At 36.5% G+C, this 18,411-nt stretch overlaps 1 protein-coding gene across 1 annotated transcript in view; it reads right to left on the minus strand.

Moving 5' to 3' along the window:
- Positions 1-13,533: 13,533 nt before the first annotated feature.
- LOC108361001 (protein Wnt-4-like) overlaps positions 13,534-18,411 on the minus strand; it is a 78,232-nt gene continuing 73,354 nt past the window's right edge. The window contains exon 2 of the mRNA XM_017613524.1: positions 13,534-14,146. Coding sequence (XP_017469013.1) covers positions 13,534-14,146 — 613 coding nt within the window. The remainder of the gene's footprint in view (positions 14,147-18,411) is intronic.

Genomic DNA, 18,411 nt, shown 5'->3' on the forward strand with positions numbered 1-18,411 from the left:
CTCTTTCTGATTTGGCTTTTAATGTGCAATTGCAAACATTACAATTAGTCTCGTAACCTCAAGTGTTTACACAACCAGCCTTTGTCCAAGAATCCAAAATATGGGCGTACACTTGGTTTGCATCGTATTTAAGTCATCTGGGTCCAAAGAATAAATATTTTTGAAGCAGCTGCTGCAAAACACAAAGCTTGTAAAAATTTATTAAGAGAGTAATTCAAAACCAGTTCTATTTACAAGATCTAGTAACAGAGAAAAATTACTGGGAATTTAAAAAACGTAAATTTTTACACAAAAAACGTCCAAACGTCAACAGGATACAAAAAACATCCAACTGACGTTTAAAACGTCAACTTGGCAACACTGATCTTGGCTGCAACTAGGTAGTGGTCAGAGTCGATGTTTGGCCCTCGGAGTGTACGTACATCTAAAACACCGGAAGCTTGCCTTCCGTATATCATAACATTGTCAATCTGGTTTCTCCTTTTTCGATCTGGAGACAGCCATGTAGCTTGGTGGATCTTTTTATGTTGGAACCTAGTACTACATATGACCATGTTTCGGGCCCAGGCGAAGTCGATCAGCATCAGTCCGTTATCGGACGTCTCGACGTGGAGGCCGAACTTTCCGACAGTGGCTCCAAAGATCCCTTCCTTGCCCACCTTGGCATTAGAATCTCCGAAGAATCTCGCTTTGAAGCGAATTGTGGCTAGACGTTCGCCCACCGGTGTGAACGCTAGTACTCGGCGACGGTATCTCTCTCCCACCACAAATCCAACACGGAATTTGCGCTCTTTTACGTGGCAACTATAGTAGACGTCGCAAGACTCCACGCAGTGTTGCCAGTTTGCGGGATTTCGCCCTTTTTTCGGGATTTTATAACTGAAAAGGGCGAATGGGATTTTCTGTCCAAAAACGGGATTTTTTGCATACCATACCCAGAAATTTAGTAATTGATAATTAAGAAAAGGCTGCCATACTTTGTGGTAAATTAACACCGTTCATATTAATCTTATCAGCGGGCCTTCATTCACATGAAATAAATTTAGATGGTTTCTGAACTTCTTTTAAATGAATGTAAAATAATCAACTAAGCACAAGTCTTTAGAAAGCATAGCGGTATACACAGTTGTTGATCAGTTTTGATTTAAACGATGAGTGGAAAAGTATTTTGAGTGATTCTATTACGCGGTGTTACACTGATCATGAACGATTTAAACACCTAGTACAGGTCGTAGGGCTGATCAAGTAATTCACGAAACTGCGTTTAAAATTTTTCTAACACCCTAAAATTCTCAACTTATTCTTAAAAACCATTTTCTTACGACTTCCGGCACTAAACAAGTTTAAGCTCGGTTATTATTTAACCAATTTTAAGTTTATATAAGAGTTTGTGAAGAAGGACAGTTATTTGTATTATTTAAATAAATTATAAGTTTTGTGAGCGCATTGCAAATATGTGGAAAATTTTTAGGATAAATCTAAAATTTAGACCAACTTTTATTATTTTTTCCACTTCTACAACATTTTTTGGCAAAATTTTAAAAGAAAATATTCTCTTTTAGTCACTACTATTCCTAGTAAAACTAGGTACCATTTATAAAAATCAATAGACAATTTCGGAAGTTCTGATTTTTCCAAAATCACTTCGCTAATATTTCACAGAAAATTTTAATCAGTTAAATTGGATTCACTCTGAGGTTTTAATAGTTCGTCTAGGTGACCTTTAAATGATCGCGATACTGACCTCGTGAGACCAAACTCACCCCGGATTCCGGTTCAGCGATCCCAAAACCATATATAGTGACCTTTTGTTACGATTTTTTTTCCTTATCTGGATTTTCATAAATGATTCATAGGAAAATTTTCTGGAAACTGGTCGGAAAACGGTGACTGAGTACCGAATCGTTATTTTTTATAAGCGCCACATAACCTTCGATTCTAAAAAAAAAAAAAAAAACTTTTCACATCTTAAAAGCAACGATAGCTCTCCACCATTTTTGAGTCGAGTTGCATGCGTTTTGACGTGGAATGATCCATATAAATCCTATGTATATTGCATATATATACATTACGGTGGGTCAATTTGTATGGGAGGTTTTTTCGACTATGCGCGTATAGCACAGCAGGATTCTACGAGTAATCCTGAGCAAATTTGCCGAAGAAACCATGCCAAATTGCAAAAATAGGTTTCTTAGTATTTTGCTGTAGTGCCGTTAGAAAGTGCTTCAATTTTGTTTAAAAACATGCTATACGCGATTTTTTGGCATTAGAAATCCTTCTCTGGACTTATCTTTTACTTATAAATTTCACCAGAGAACGCAAAATGAAAAATTTCACATTTACATTTTTAAGCAAATTTGCTTAGAATTACATGTAGAATCCTTCTATGCTATACGCGTATATTAAAAAAAAAATGGCCCGCCCTTATGTACATGCTTGTGTTTCTTCATCTAAAAGCATTTTATGTATAATAGATACATATAGTGCGGGATTTCTGTTATAACTTTAGTACAAAACGAGATTTATGTTATATTTGGACGGGATTTTATTAACGAAGTTACTGGCAACACTGGCTCCACGCTTACTTTGCCTTGCCCCGTCCATCGCATTTCTTGGATAACTTTTGTTTTCATTGGGCGGGGTTTTAACGTGGCGGGACCCAAACCCAGCGCACGCGAAGTTTTACGCCTTCTTACGCGGACGTTGTGAGTTTCGATTTGAACCGTACGCACGAGAATCACTTCTGGTCACCCCCAGGCGAATGGCAGTCAAAAGCTTTCCACTTCTGCGCACGGAACCATGCTCTATTCCGCCATCTTGGATTTAAGCTTTTTTGGGTGTTTTGCGATTTGCAAGCTTATTTTGCATTTTTCGTAAAAATTGTTAAATACAAATATGTAGAGAATTTAATTTCCCACATTTGTTTTATAGAAAGTTTTTTAAAAATAGAATTTTTCATTGTAAAAATTAGCAAAAAATGCGAAAAATGTTTTCATTGTCACGGTTTTCGCCATTTTTGGACAATTTCTGTTGAAAATACATAGCATATTGGAATTCCACGGTTGTAGAGAATTTCATTCTCCACAACTTTTGTACCTACATTTTTTTGTACGACGCTTAGATCACGGCCGGAACGCAATAAACATAGCGATGCACGGGATGCGCCGTAAAACTCATTTCCAAGATGGCGGAATGTTACCAAATGAAATTTAGGGGCGATGCGGATCCATGATCTACGTGTCAAATAGAAGTAAACTGCATCAAAAAATCGCTGTTACAATTTTTTTAAATTTTCCTGTTATCTAATTTTACTGGGCTAATCGCTATATTTGGCACGTTCCTGGCCGTGATCTAAGCGTCGTACAAAAAAATGTAGGTATAAAAGTTGTGAAGAATGAAATTCTCTACAACTTTGGAATTTCAATACGCTATGTATTTTCAACAGAAGTTGCCAGAACATTGCGAAACCGTGACAATGTAAACTTTTTTAAGTTTTTTATAATTTTTTACAATAAAAAATCCCGTTTTTAAAAACCCTTCTATATACCGAGTGTGGAAAATTAAATTCTATACATATTTGTATTAAACCATTTTTTACCAAAAATGCAAAATAAGCTTGCAAATCGCAAAAAACTTAAATGCAAGATGGCGGAATGTTGCCAAATGAAATTTAGGGGCAAGATTGTGGATCCATGATCTTCGTGTCAAATAGAAGTAAACTGCATCAAAAAATCGCTGTTACAATTTTTTTTTAATTTTCCTACCTAATTTATCTAATTTTACTGGGCTAGATGGCCATCGTTGAAATTCAGTTAAACGATCACATTTATGGCTACAGGTTAAAACTCACACGTTGATCCAAAATATGCGGGAAAATGAGGATCATGTTTTTACTGGCTACTCTAATTAGGTATTGGCGATTTAGAAGCCCACACGGAATACTCCAATGAAGCGATTAAATGTTTTTGTAATTACTACAGTATTATTACTTCCTTATTCAATGTCACGCAAGTCAATGATAACAACACTACCCAGTTTTATTCAGCAGCGATTTTGTGTCCAAAAAATGGTGACCGTATAAAAATGAATGAGCATATTATTTCCTATATGTTATTAGGTGAAGAAACGATTTATTTCAGTTCAGATTCTGTTCAACAATATGTAAGTAACAATCAGTTATAGCCTATAGAATTTTTGAACTCGCTGAATCCGTCGGATTTACTACCCCATAGTTTAATTTTGCAGTCATGACTTTCCAATTAGTTTGAAAATATTTCCCAGTAAAGGTAGCCTTTTCTATGAAAATTAATAAAGCACAAAGTCACACGCTTTAAAGGGCAGGGTTCTATCTATTTTTCGCATGGTTTTTTAAAGACTTCGTAGATTTAACGATATTTATGTGCGTATTCAAGAAACTTTCAACCAAAAAGAAAGGAATGATCACTTTATCCTTTTTAACCAGGGCTTCGGAGCGGAGCGGAGCGGAGCAAAGGAGAAAGGAGCAAAGAATTTTGAATGGAGCGGAGCTGGAGCAAAGAGCTAAACAAATCCATTTGCTCCTTAGCTCCTTAAAGAAAATTAAACTGAAAACCAAAGTGTTAAATACATTTTTTATTCTATTTTTACTTGGCAATACAGTTCATTACACAATGGCGAGCAGTCGGGGATATTGTCACGTCAACTTGAACGGCGATGCAAATAAAATGAATTCCTAGTCAGCAGGGAAACGTAAATCTTGCCGTAAGTGCGGTCTCGCACAATTCTCCGTATCCCGAAACGACCGGAAAACAACTACTATTTTCATTAATTTTCGCATCCAGAAAACGTTCGAGAAGGATAATATTATTTGAAAGCATGCATTGTATTTTATTTGTACATGCTGAGCATTTGAAAGCATGTGGAAGTAGGTGGCAGTGGCTGAACGTGCAGGCGCTTCCTTATTTTTTTTCAAACCATGAAAAAGCATCTGTGAAATGCACAAGGAAAGCGTATTGAACGAAAAATTAAATAATAAAAATTTCAGAAAACAGCCAAAAACCTATCCGTTTCAAAACCATTCTGCCGCACTCTTAAGAGGAAAAACGGATCGTAAAAAGTATCTCATAATGAAATCGGTAAACGGACAAGAATCAGCATTCCATCCACTTTCTTCCTTTCCCGGATATACTTTTCGGATTCTTTTTTACTGGATTAAGATCTCCGATTTTATTTACATACAAAGCAGAATACAATAGCTGTACATCTATGTTCTGCATAAAAAGAAAATTAAAGAAAATGTCAGCTAAGTACTAAGTAATTAAATAAATCAATAAAAGTTCTGTATTGGGAGCGGGAGCGGAGCTTGGAGCGAAATAAAATACGGAGCGGAGCGATGGAAAAACCTTTGGTCCGAAGCCCTGCTTTTAACATGGTTATCAAAAAAGCTTTGTAAGGCTCAGTTAAAATTAGACATTTAAAGTGACTGCAATACAACAAACTCCTGAGGCGAATTCTTGAGTTAATTTATTTCCATTTTATTCTAAAATTTTGAATGCGAATAATACGCATGGGTAAGCTAGTTTTAGTATAGTTACGTTTTCAAGTGCAAGATGAAATCAATTTTTTCAGTGCACAGTCGGCAACTTTACTTCGCAAATTGATTGTGCGACAATATTTCTGGTCGCTATGCAAATGCCAGTAAGAATTATGGTCTCATTATGGCAAATTAACGTAACTTACGGTTTTCTCTTAAACATTCTGTTAAATGGGTGTTGCTTATAATTGAACACCCGAAACTTAACGTAACTTAATGCAACGTCGAAATATGTTTCATTTTGATTCTCTAAGTTCTACTTTCCGTTAAGTTAAGTTAAGTTGCCGTAATCAGGCGTTTAGCTAGTAACAAAATTCAGAGAATAAGGTATCTTACCCTCCCAAAGAGCGAAACTTGCTAAGTTCTGCGCGAACAGGAATTAGCAAACATTTGCAAGCTTCACTGCCAGCTGGCGTCCACGGTTGCATTTCGAGCATAATAAATTTTCTAAATTATTTAAGGTGGAAAACAAAACAGGAACTATACGTATATTTCTTATCCTGACTTTCTTCAACATACGCTTCAATTCCTTTGTGAAAGTCACTGTCGGATTTCCTATATCGACAGTGGTGTCGACTTCGTTCCGATTACGAATACAGCTTTTTCAGCCGAGTACCTTTCAAATGTTTGGACTTAATTAATTTAATTGAATAAACAAATATTGACATACTTATTTCATTAGCAAACCGCAACAAAATTGTTCATTTTTAAATTTAACGAACTTGCTGATTCAAATTAATGTTGACAAAAACGCAACCGTGTGCCGCAATACTGCTTGCAAATTTTGCTGCCAAAATTTTTCCCAGCACGAATTTGCAACTTCCCCTCCAAATGAATTGTCAAAATTGTGCTCTCTTCTTGCTAGTTTTGCTGGGTTTTTGGCCAAACGAACACGACTTGGTGACAATTGGTACCAACTTGTACAAGTTTTTTGCATAGCGAACACTCTTAATAACAAAATCCATGTAGAAGTAGCAACGACAGCCAATCAGAGAACAATTCATACGAATTCTGCAAATCGAGTGCTAGCGTACCCAGTCGGATTTATTTGCTTCAAGAATCTTCTCATAGCGTTCTTTCATGGTATGTAGAAATTTAGCCTTCCAATATAGTAAAAAATAATGTGTTTATTTTTTCGTCCATTTATTTTCTGCCAAACCTTAAAAAAAAAAGTATGTAAACTTCATATATTTAAAAAAAAAAATACTTCAAAAGCAATTATTTTAGGAATTATGTTCTGTGTGTTCCTAATGGGATAGCATGAATGCTTCGGATGTGGGCAAGGGGATTCAAAGCGCGCGTACGTGGATGTGATGGAAATATTCCTGTTTTTGATGGCTAATATATTTTGTTATATTATGCGTTCAAAAGTTGCACCCATATTTTTTCTTCACCATGTATCCTTATAAAGCGTTTAATATCGTTTGCACATACCTTTTGATACTGCGACTAAAATAGGGATCTCCAAAGTTTTGAACCCGAAAATATGCCTACTTCATATTATTTCGCAAGCTCCAGTAAGTTAGAAAAAGACAATGGAATACGGAATCTTCTTCTTCTTCTTTATTGACGCTGTAACTGGTATACAGCTGATCGTTAAATCGTCTGCGATATTCTCCATCACCCAAGCGTAAAGGTCTGTAAATCTTTCGCAGAATCTTTCTATCGAATATTCCAAGAGCCGCCTCATCAGATGCTTCCATTGTCCATGCCTCCGCGCCATACACCAGCACAGGCATGATGAGTGACTTATAGAGTGTGATCTTTGTACGACGAGAGAGGACTTTATTTCTCAATTGCCTACTCAGCCCAAAATAGCACTTGTTGGCAAGAGTGATTCTCCTTTGGATTTCAAGGCCGACATTATTATAGGTGTTAATGGTAGTTCCCAAATAAACAAAGTCGTCTACTTTTTCAAACTTGTAACTGTCAACAGTGACGTGGGTGCCAAGACGCGTATGCTCTGACTGTTTGTGTGATGACAGTAAATACTTCGTTTTGTCCTCGTTAACCACCAGACCCATTCGCCTTGCTTCTCTATAAAATCGAGAGAAGGCAGAACAGACGTAGTCCTTGTTTGTACCGATAATATCGATGTCGTCGGCATACGCCAACAATTGTACGCTCTTGTAAAGTATTGTGCCTGAGCGGTTCAGTTCTGCGGCTCTTATTATCTTCTCCAACATCAGATTAAAGAAATCACACAAAAGAAGGTCCCCTTGTCTTGTTGTGCCTTTTCTATTCTGACGGAGCTGGTGGTATTGCTCAACGTCGTTTTACACAGCCGTATTAGTATCGCGGGGATACCAAATTCAGACATCGCTGCATAGAGGCAACTTCTCTTCGTGCTGTCGAAAGCGCCTTTGAAATCGACAAATATATGGTGTGTGTCAATCCTATTCTCGCGGGTCGTTTCCAAGATTTGGCGTATTGTGAACACCTGATCTATGGTGGATTTGTCAGGCCTAAAGCCACACTGATAAGGTCCAATCAGTTCGTTGACGGTGGGCTTCAGTCTTTCGGACAATACACTCGATAAGACTTCTTAACCTATGCTTAGAAAGCTGATTCCGCGGTAGTTGGCGCGTATTGCGGGGTCGCCTTTCCTGTGGTTTGGGCAGAGCACACTTAAATCCCAGTCGTCGGGCATGCGTTCATCTGACCATATTCTGCATATGAGCTGATGCATGCACCTCATCAGCTCCTCACGCCGTACTTGAATAGCTCGGTTGGCAGGCCGTCAGCTCCAGCAGCTTTGTTGTTTTTCAGCTGCGTACTCGCTATTCGTAACTCGTCATAGTCAGGCGGTGGGACAGCTACCCCATCATCATCGACTGGGGACTCGGGTTCGTCTTCTTAACTACTTTCAGCGCTGCTACCATTCAGTAGGTTGTAAAAGTATTCACTCCACAATTTAAGTATGTTCGGACATCGGTCACTAGGTCGTTGTTCTTACAGGAGTTCGCCCCTGTCTTGAAAAATTCCGTAGGTTGCCTAATCTTCCTGTCGGCCAGCATCTCAAGCTCTTCGCGATCACGTATTTCAGCCTCTCTCTTTTTATTGCGGCAAATACGTCTCGCTTCCATTTTATGTTCCCTATAACGGTCCCACATGGCTCGCGTTGCGCCCAATCGCAGCGTGGCCCTATAGGCGGCGTCCTTTTTCTCTGCGGCTTCTTGGCACTCATCGTACCAGTTTTTCATTCGGGCTCGCTGAAATCCAACTTCTTCTTCGGCGGCGGTACTTAATGAACGGGAAATGTGGTTCCACTGCTCGCGTATGTCGGATTGTTGAAGAGTGGTCTCAGAGAACAGGTATGTGATCGAGTGGCGAATAAATTGGACGTCTGTTGTGATTGCTGCTTTTCGACGTTAAGCTTCCCTTGCGGTGCGTATCTTGGCTACGACAAGATAGTGGTCCGAGTCGATGTTTGGCCCTCGGACTGTACGTACGTCTAAAACGCTTGAAGAATGCCTTCCGTCTATCACAACATGATCGATTTGGCTTCTCGCCATGTAGCTTGGTGGATCTTTTTATGTTGGAACCTAGTACTACATATGACCATGTTTCGGGCCCAGGCGAAGTCGATCAGCCTCAGTCCGTTATCCGTCGTTTCGTCGTGGAGGCTGAATTTTCCGACAGTGGCGCCAAAGATCCCTTCCTTGCCTACCTTGGCATTAGAATCGCCGAAGAATCTCGCTTTGAAGCGGATTGTGGCTAGACATTCGTCCACCGGCAGAACGCCAGTACTCGGCGACGCAGTCTCCGTCCTACCACGGAATACGGAATCAGCTAGCAAAAATCAGTATTGAATGAATTACTGGCATTTTTTCTGCCTACATTTCAGATTATTACAGGTGAAGTATTAATGGTTTTAAAAAAATCTTGCTTTGATAACACAGGGCAACACATTTGGTGGACTTAATTAATGCGCTGATCAGAAAACGAAAGTTCGTATATAGTTAGAGACTATACAGGGGCCGGTTATTTAAAGGTTAGATGAGAAAGCGGCCCTTATTATTGAAAATCTCATTTCCTCACAATTATCTGCTTAATAGTCACTGATAGTAATTTTTGTAACCGCAGATATGAATTACCACATTAGTCTGTAGCCAAGGATCAGACTAAGTTGCAGGGATGGTATTCTTAGGGATTGCAGTTGAAAGATCTGGACTCGAATCTTCACATACGATATCGTATTACTCGGCACGTAAAAATACATTTTCCGGATTATGACATATGTGAACGCACTCTTTATCCCATTCAGCATATATGACTGACGTATCACGTAATTTTCTTTCGTATAGTTTTCGATCCGTGAACGCATGTTACGATTCGAGCTCAGCCTTTAATTTAAGCTGCAACAGCACGATTTTTTGACATTTTGACCAAGTTTTTCTCAAAATCTGGAGCTGAAGCAAACTTTTATCTATGAATTCGTAATCAACACAATAAAATCTACCAAAACCAACTTTAACATGTGCCGCACCAACGTTTGCTTCCCTTTTTGTTGCCCTGTGTAAGCAATTTTTTTATTATTGATTTTCTATTTCCGATAATTTGACAGTACCTGCATCTGGCTTTTCGAAAAAGCACTAAAAATCGGGGAACATTTAACGCCATAAGAAGTTAATAATAATAATAATGGATTGGCTCTTACACAATATGTTAGTGTTTGGCCGAGCTTCTCCCCCGACTTTGTGGCGTGCGCCTTGATGCTGCAACACAAAGGGAAGGGACCTACTGTTTTACGCTTTTATTTTTATGAGAAGCTGTTTTTCATGGCAGAAATACACTCGGAGGTTCGCCATTGCCTGCAAAGGAGCTACCGCTATTAGAAAAAAAAACTTTATTGTTTATAACTTTTTGATGTTGTTTGAGCTCAAGCTTGTATGCAAAAAGATTTGCAAAATTATTTTTTCGCGCTATCTGTTAGGATTGCATGAGAACCGTAGCTCCCAAATATTTCAAAATACTTTTTTTAAGTCTCAATACCTCCTTGATTTTTTTGAGTATTGTATTATCTACCTACACCGATAGGTAAAGCCAAGCCAACGTGTTACCATAGAAACTAGATACATACATTTTCGTGGACCCCCACTTACAAGTTGTGAAGTTTTTTACGCCCACGTAGACTCCGTCGAGTAGCCAGTGGACCACAGGGGGTGCACCTGGACAACTTTGGGAATGACTGGCATAATTGAAATTGGCCAACTAGGTATATAAAAAGTTGCAATTAAGCGGAATTTGACTATATCTCGAAATCTGTTATACCTTTTTTATTTCTGACCTCGTACCTATTTCGATTCAGAAGAAAAATTTGCATAAGAAATCATTAGTGTTGGGAAGTATCGAGTACTTTTCAGGATTGAGTTCTTTGGCCACGATATTTTTAAGGATCGGGTAATTTTGAGAGTTGAGTACTTTCTTTAAATATACACATATTGGTAACATTTCACCAATTAGCGTAGAAATCACACAATCCAGCAGACCATTACTCAAATTAATATATTTATCCAAAATTACGTCAAACGAGTGGCTAAATGTACTGGGTACAAGTATTGTACTTGAAAATTTTTAAAGCATTAAAGCCTAAAATAGGTATCATGATTTGTGGCGGATTTCAATGTTTGAGCAGAAATATCTTAGGTAAACTTTTATTTGAAGTGTAAAAGGTAGTTTTTCAATTGTGGTCTCTGGGAGAAAGTAACACCGACACCCTCAAAATTTCGAGTAAACTGAGAACATCGCGAATTTTTTGCCATTTTTTCAAACGGACCTCATATTCGGGTCGAAATTAATTGCGGGTGGTGGGTCTGGTTAATGCACAGACCACTATTTTTTATGTGTCGGTACACTCGAAACTCAGCCGGTGCACCGGCACAAAAAAAGTGGTGTTTGCATTTAATTACACTCACCCACCGACATGTATTTCGACTCGGTGAATTCGAATCTGATGTCCGTTTGACTCGTATATCCCCAAAATTTCGAGTAAATTGCGAAAACCCAAAAAAATTGCAAACAATTCGCAGTTTTCACTATTTACCCGAAATTTCGAGGGTGTACGTGTCAAACGGATCTGAGATTCAGATTAAGCAGAAACAGAAACCCCAAAAAATACCGAAAGTGGAAATACCTTTTGATTAGAAATTTCTCAACACAGATCTCGAATAACAGTTCCAAGAAAAACGGTTTCTCCCAGTTACTGTTCATATCCTTCTAAAGGGAAAAGACTGTGTGATGTGTATATTTGATTTTTCAGCCGGTCATCGAAACTAATTTTTTGAGGTGAAATAATATTTCTCATGTAGTGAGATTTAAAAATGAGATTTATTATATTAGGATGGTCCAAAAATACTTCGGAAAAACTACTTTTTGTAATTTTTCCGCTGCCGCCCCCGGAACTGAAAAATCTGGGCTTCAAACCGGTTTTGAACCGAACCGGTTTTTGAACCGATCCATAGCTTTTTTTCGGACTTCGAACCGAGCCACGAACCGAACCATTTTTATTTTGAAATGCCAAAACCGAACCGAAAACCACTCCAAAAATGCAGTTTGTAAGTTAGGTAATACACTTAGGTCTCTTTTTATGAGGTTCTTTTTTTATGCGGATTTGAATATATGCGGTTTTTCAAACACTTTTTTCGCTGTAGCGATTTTTTGAGAGTTTTTCTTATTTTTTTCAATGTGTAAGAGACCTTGCTTCTGATAAACAATTTGTCTTTGTATTCTTACATACAGTCAGTTTAGGTACAGTGAATTACAATACGGGCAAATATTTTTTCAATATTTTATTTTTTTATAAAAATATGGTTAATTCTACAACAAAAAACCCAAAAAATCAGAGTTCCAAACCTTGTGCAAAATTAAAGAAAATTCGGCAAAATCTCATTCAAATATTGCACTTTTTATTTACGCTCTCTAGAAAAAAGTTGAGTATGCAGTTTTTTAGCCCATTCAATTCTAGTATAACAAAGTGCAAGTTTGAGGTGGCTAGGACTTACCATTGATTTTTAGCATTTTTTTTTTTGAAGGTACGCTCATTTTCTCTATACAAAATAATGTTTGATAATTTTTTTTTATACGGAAAAAATGTGCGACACCTTCAACAAAAAAATTTCCCAAAAATCAATGGTAAGGCCTAGCTTCCTTACACTTGCACTTTATTTAATTAATTTATTTATAATTAATAATTAGGATTTCAACATTAAGCAAAATTGTTAAAAAGTCTGGTCCCTATTTGTGGATATTTGAATTTGATCTCAATAATAAAACCTTTTATTTTTATATTCATAGATTTGTCATATTTTTGTAATATTTGTTTGTATCCTTTAGCTTTAAGAAAATTGAACCTTTTGTACCGAACCGAACCGCGGTTCAGTAATAATGATGAACCGGATCCTGAACGGGTACAAGCTTTTACTAAGCAGTTCGAACCACTTAACCGAACCGCACCGTTTTGGAGTGGTTTGCAGCCCTGTGAAAAATAACGAAAGCAAGAAGAAGAGTGTTTTGTATTTTTATTTTAGAGAATTTTATAATTTCCTTGGTACCCGTATTTTTCTACATTCTGCTGAATTTTTAAAAAACCTTTTTTTGGTTAATCAAATCCTTGAATTTTCAAAGTCCTTTTAAAAAATCCTGACGTCTGAGAAGAAAACTATGAACGCTGTTTTATAGTATTTGGCCCCTTGTTCCGCGAATATTTTGATTTTTTGTGTATAAATTGACTGTCGCATTATTGGAACTTTTAAATAATTTCTCTAAAAAATTAACATAAAGTATAAGAGTTGCATGTAAATTCTACCAGATTTCCAAATATCGAGCCTTCGTCTCATATTTCGAGGATAAATGCGTTTGGTTTAATTTAATTTGCTTTTTGGGAAAACTGATTTGACTCTAGTTTAATTTAATTTCCGTTTGGGTTAATTGAAATGCGTTTAGTTCAACTAGATTTACGTTTAGTTATATTTCATTTGCGTTTTTGTTAAAATTACTTGCGCCTGGGTTAAATAAAGTGCGAATGTGATATGCGTAAAAAAAGTAATGCATCTAAATCGATATTGTGGACTTGCCTCTGAGTCGTGTCGCAAAATTTCAGAAACTTCGTCCTCGTCGGTGTCCCGTAAACTTAGAAAGCTTCTTGTTACTCTCTTGCCGTGCTTCAAATTATCGTTACAACCACCCCACTGGAAATCTTGACCAATTCTATTCTGTTTTCGCGGACCACAAATACATTTAGTCATGCGACCTTCTGCACAAGATCGTGCGATAGTATGTGTCAAAGCAGCAGCGGTAAGAGCATGTACAAATGCTGTTTCTTTGTAAAGCTTCTTAAAAATGTTTCGTTTTCCGCGTGTTTCAATGGAACAATTCCAACGGTCGTATCGAAATTGACTTTCACAATGCGTGGTAGCTAGTCGTCGAGCTTCGAATATTGCATTTGGAAGGCCAAATTCCTTTCGACATTGATGGTTTTGGCGCCGCGTAGCAGGCATGTAAAGACATGGGCCACCAACTTGCCCCTGAGAAGTAAATACTGCCATTATAGTGTGCTCAGATATGAAATGTTCCCTGCAAATAGATATACGTATATAAATAAGAAAGGTACAATAAATGATTTAAATTCACTATAATGTTAGTTAATGATGAAGTAATAAACGGCGCGCAGTGGCGTGAACCTGAGGGTTAAAAGTGATATTTTTAAGGTTTCTCCACTTAATTCAGTTTAACTGCCAAACTACTAAACGCATATAATTTTGTAAATATGTTTTGTTAAGCTCATAAAGTAAGGTTTCCCAGTATGTTTATACCTAAGGGTTGAAAGTATCAACGCATGTTATGAATGAACCACAGAATTCATGTCTTGTCTATCACTAACGGGTAAACTTGTTAATTCATCCCATAAACAAACGAAGCTCAACTGTACCAGTTGTGACGATCGTTAAGCAGTGGGAGCAATGAGTGGTCGAAACTTATTGTTATGTGAGTTCATTGTTTCTCGAACGGTGACAGGTAATAAGATCAACGGAAATAAGGTCAATTGACTTTATTTCCCACCCTGGTGCGAAATAAAGTCAATTGATATTATTACATTTTTAAACGCGAAATAAAATCCATTGACATTATTGCTCTTTCAACATTCGCTTGCCATGTCACGCTACGCCGCGGCAATATTTCGCATTTTTATATTTGTAAGTTATTGGAAGCAGGGATGCCAACTTGGCCCAAACCGTGCCATTTGTCCCTATTTTATTTCAAATGGCATTTAATTTTTCAATTCGGCACAAAGTAAAAGCACTTTTGTAAAAAAAATAACATTTCAATACATTTTTGTGAAATCCTTTGCGTGCACTTCTTTTTCCCAACTAAAATTTTCTAATTTATAAAGGCTATTCAACTGGTTTATCTTATTTTGTCATTGCACTTTTGTTTTGGAAATGTGGCTTCATTTTATTGCTTAATGTGAATGATTAAAAGGAATGGCACCTTTTTGGCACTTTTATTTTTCTATTTGCACATTTTGGCACTTTTTTATCCTCAATATGGCACCTCATAACTAAGGATAGTTGGCAGCCCTGATTGGAAGATTTCTGCTGCGTTTTGGCAACAACTTGTCTGCAGTAAAAAAGCATATAATTTGTGTTTCAAAAGTGTGTGAAAACCAATCATTTAAATTATATGATCTCGGTTCCGATATTAAATAATCAATAATTGTTTATACCCGCATTTTGGTTCATTGCACAGTGGCCAATTTTTGGAAAATCCTGACCAAAAGATAAAAAAAAATTGGTGCATTGGTTATGAGACAACAAGTCGATTCTCTTAAGGCATTTAGTGTTACAGGAGATCGAAGTGACTGTTGCTAGCAATTCGCTCTAAACTTTTCGTAAATTAGAGTTTTCGTCGTTGTTATATTCCTGTACCAACAAATATGTATGTCTTGTTTATTGATTCATTCAAAATCCCGCAGTTCCCATGTAAATTTAAAAATCAAGCTTTTTAGAAAGAAACATTAAGACCTCCTTAGTATTTGTCCGAGCTTCTCTTCCGATTTGTGGCGTGCGCCTTGATGTTGGCGCACAAAGGGGAGGGACCAACAGTTTTACGCCGAATCCGAACGGGGATTTTATTTTCGTGAGAAGCTGTTCTTTGTGGCTGGGTGCTTGCCATTGCCTGCCAAAGGGCGACTTTATTACAAAAAACTTGTTTGTTTCTTATTTTTTGATGTTGGTCGGAAACTGGGCTTGAGCCCAGACCCTGCGGAATGATAGCGTATATTGCTAACCGCTACATCGCATTATATAACAAAAAAGCAGAAAACATGACATTTTATCCTTAACTACCTTAGTTTTGCTAAAAATTTGATTATTTTAAGCGTACACAGCAGCCATTATGGATCCGCCATTTTGAATTTCGAAATTATGTGGTGAAATTTAAAACCAGCAACCAAAATAAAGACGAATACACAAGGTTTGATTACAATTGTACCACGCTTCGACTTTGGCCAGCTTTTTCGAAAAATTGGCCACTGTGCATTGGCTCGTTGAATGTGCCATCTAATAAATAGTGTCGTCGTTCTCCTTAGCTGTAAGAAAATTCTTTTCTAAAATTGTTTCTTTATAGAAAGGGCGGTTTCTTTTCCACCTTAGACATTCCGAATTCGTTCAAAATATGCTAATTTAAAACATAGAATTCTTTCAGTGTTCCTCTGGGGTTTTTGGACATGGACTGTTTCTTCAATTTAATAGTGTTCACTTTATTTTTGTGGAAACGAAACATGTTTTGCAAGATATGGATCATTTCTACACTCTCTCTTCAAATATTTCTCGTATTCCAGCTGTACGCTGGCGTTTAGTTTTTCGCATCGCGTTTTTACATATTCGTAATTTAAATTTTTTTAATAAAATCAACTGGTGTTAGTTCATGATTGTGTGTGGATTAAAATCACCACACTGAGGATTTGGCAATAACCTTTGTCATCTATTAAAAAACAACACTTACGGGACAATGCTTATTGTAAGAACAACATTTTTTTCTATGAATCGACATACTTTAAGCATTGTTGACGCTATTTCCATTTGAATGAGGAAATAGCGTCAATGACTTTATTTCCAAATTTTTGTTGATATTATTTCGCTTTTGAAAAGGTAATAATGTCAATTGACTTTATTTCGCACCCTGGTGCGTCATGATTGTGTGTGGATTAAAATCACCACACTGAGGATTTGGCAATAACCTTTGTCATCTATTAAAAAACAACACTTACGGGACAATGCTTATTGTAAGAACAACATTTTTTTCTATGAATCGACATACTTTAAGCATTGTTGACGCTATTTCCATTTGAATTTGGAAATAGCGTCAATAACTTTATTTCCAAATTTTTGTTGACATTATTTCGCTTTTGAAAAGGTAATAATGTCAATTGACCTTATTTCCGTTGATCTTGTTACCTGTCACCTCTCGAACTGGATTTCAGCTAAAGGTGTTCTTACACGATATGTATTTGCATCTGTAAATGTGACCTTTTCAATACATATGTAATTGCGCATGCCTGCCATATTCACAGTCTTTACTTAACTATTTAAAAATACATACATACATACATATATTACTTTTCATATCAATTCAAGTCTATTACATGCGCCCCACGCTTTTGATTTTCAATCTCATAAATTGTTTATAATAGGGCTATTCGCGATCCGGTGCAAATGGCCTAGCATCATTGCATTGCAAATTTGTATTGCAAATTTTTTGCAATACACAAACAAAATACACGCATTTGCATTTGTCATGGCCTGACAAATTTGCAATACCGAAAATCCATAGCATAAAAATGCTATGCATTGCATTCATAAACAAAACCANCTGCACCGAATCGCGAATAGCCCTAATGACTTTTGGTAAAATTTCAAAATCAAAAGTTATCAAAACAAATTCTATAGGACTGAGAAATATTGTTTTCTACTTTTTAGTCCATTTATGAAAGCGTGGTATCTTAACAAGTTTTTTCATTTTATTTATTTTCTACTTTTTAGTCTTGTCTGTATAAAATTTTGCAACAGATATTAAAATAATTTAACTTGCAATGAAAAGAGAAAGCAGACTATTGCGCTAAATACACCACACAAATGTTTGCGCAATTTCAATTTCAATTTATTAGAACAAATAAGATTCTTATTCGATTCCTATTTGTAAAAGTTGGTATTTGCGCAAATATTTGTGTGGTTTATTTTGTGCATATGCAAGCAAAATGTTTTATGTACAATGATGTAGCAGATGTTCAATATTAAAATTAATATAGAAAAATTTAAGATTTCTATTTTTAAAGTTTAAAGATTGAAAGTTTGAACAACAATGAAAATTTTCTGTTTGATTGACGAACCACAAAAATCACATAAATCTAAAATTTCCAAAATTACAAAGTTGAAATGAACACAGTACAATAAAAGGTAATAACACAAATACAGACCCTACAATACTCCCCCTTCTAGAGAATTAATGTTATATAAATTAAAAGTAACTCGTTTCTTATTTGATGTTGTGTTATTCATTGTATTAGTGTTTGTTTCTGGTATTAGTTCTGTTTCAATGATTGCTGGTTTTAGTCTATCTATCGGAATTGTTTTAACCTCATTATCTACTTCAAGTTTGAAATATTTTTTGTTTTTTTCAACAACCTTATAAGGTCCTTCGTATGGTTGTTGCAATGATCTTTTATTAATAACACGCATAAAAACAAATTTACAAGTCTCCAAATCCTTTGGTATATATACACCAGTATCAGAATTTTGATTATGCCTTAAATTTGATTTAACATTTTTAAAATGTTCCCG

This window comes from Rhagoletis zephyria, unplaced genomic scaffold (genome assembly GCF_001687245.7).
Source record: "Rhagoletis zephyria isolate East Lansing unplaced genomic scaffold, Rhagoletis_zephyria_1.1 Rzeph_scaffold_00676, whole genome shotgun sequence".
Taxonomy (NCBI): Eukaryota; Metazoa; Arthropoda; class Insecta; order Diptera; family Tephritidae; genus Rhagoletis; species Rhagoletis zephyria.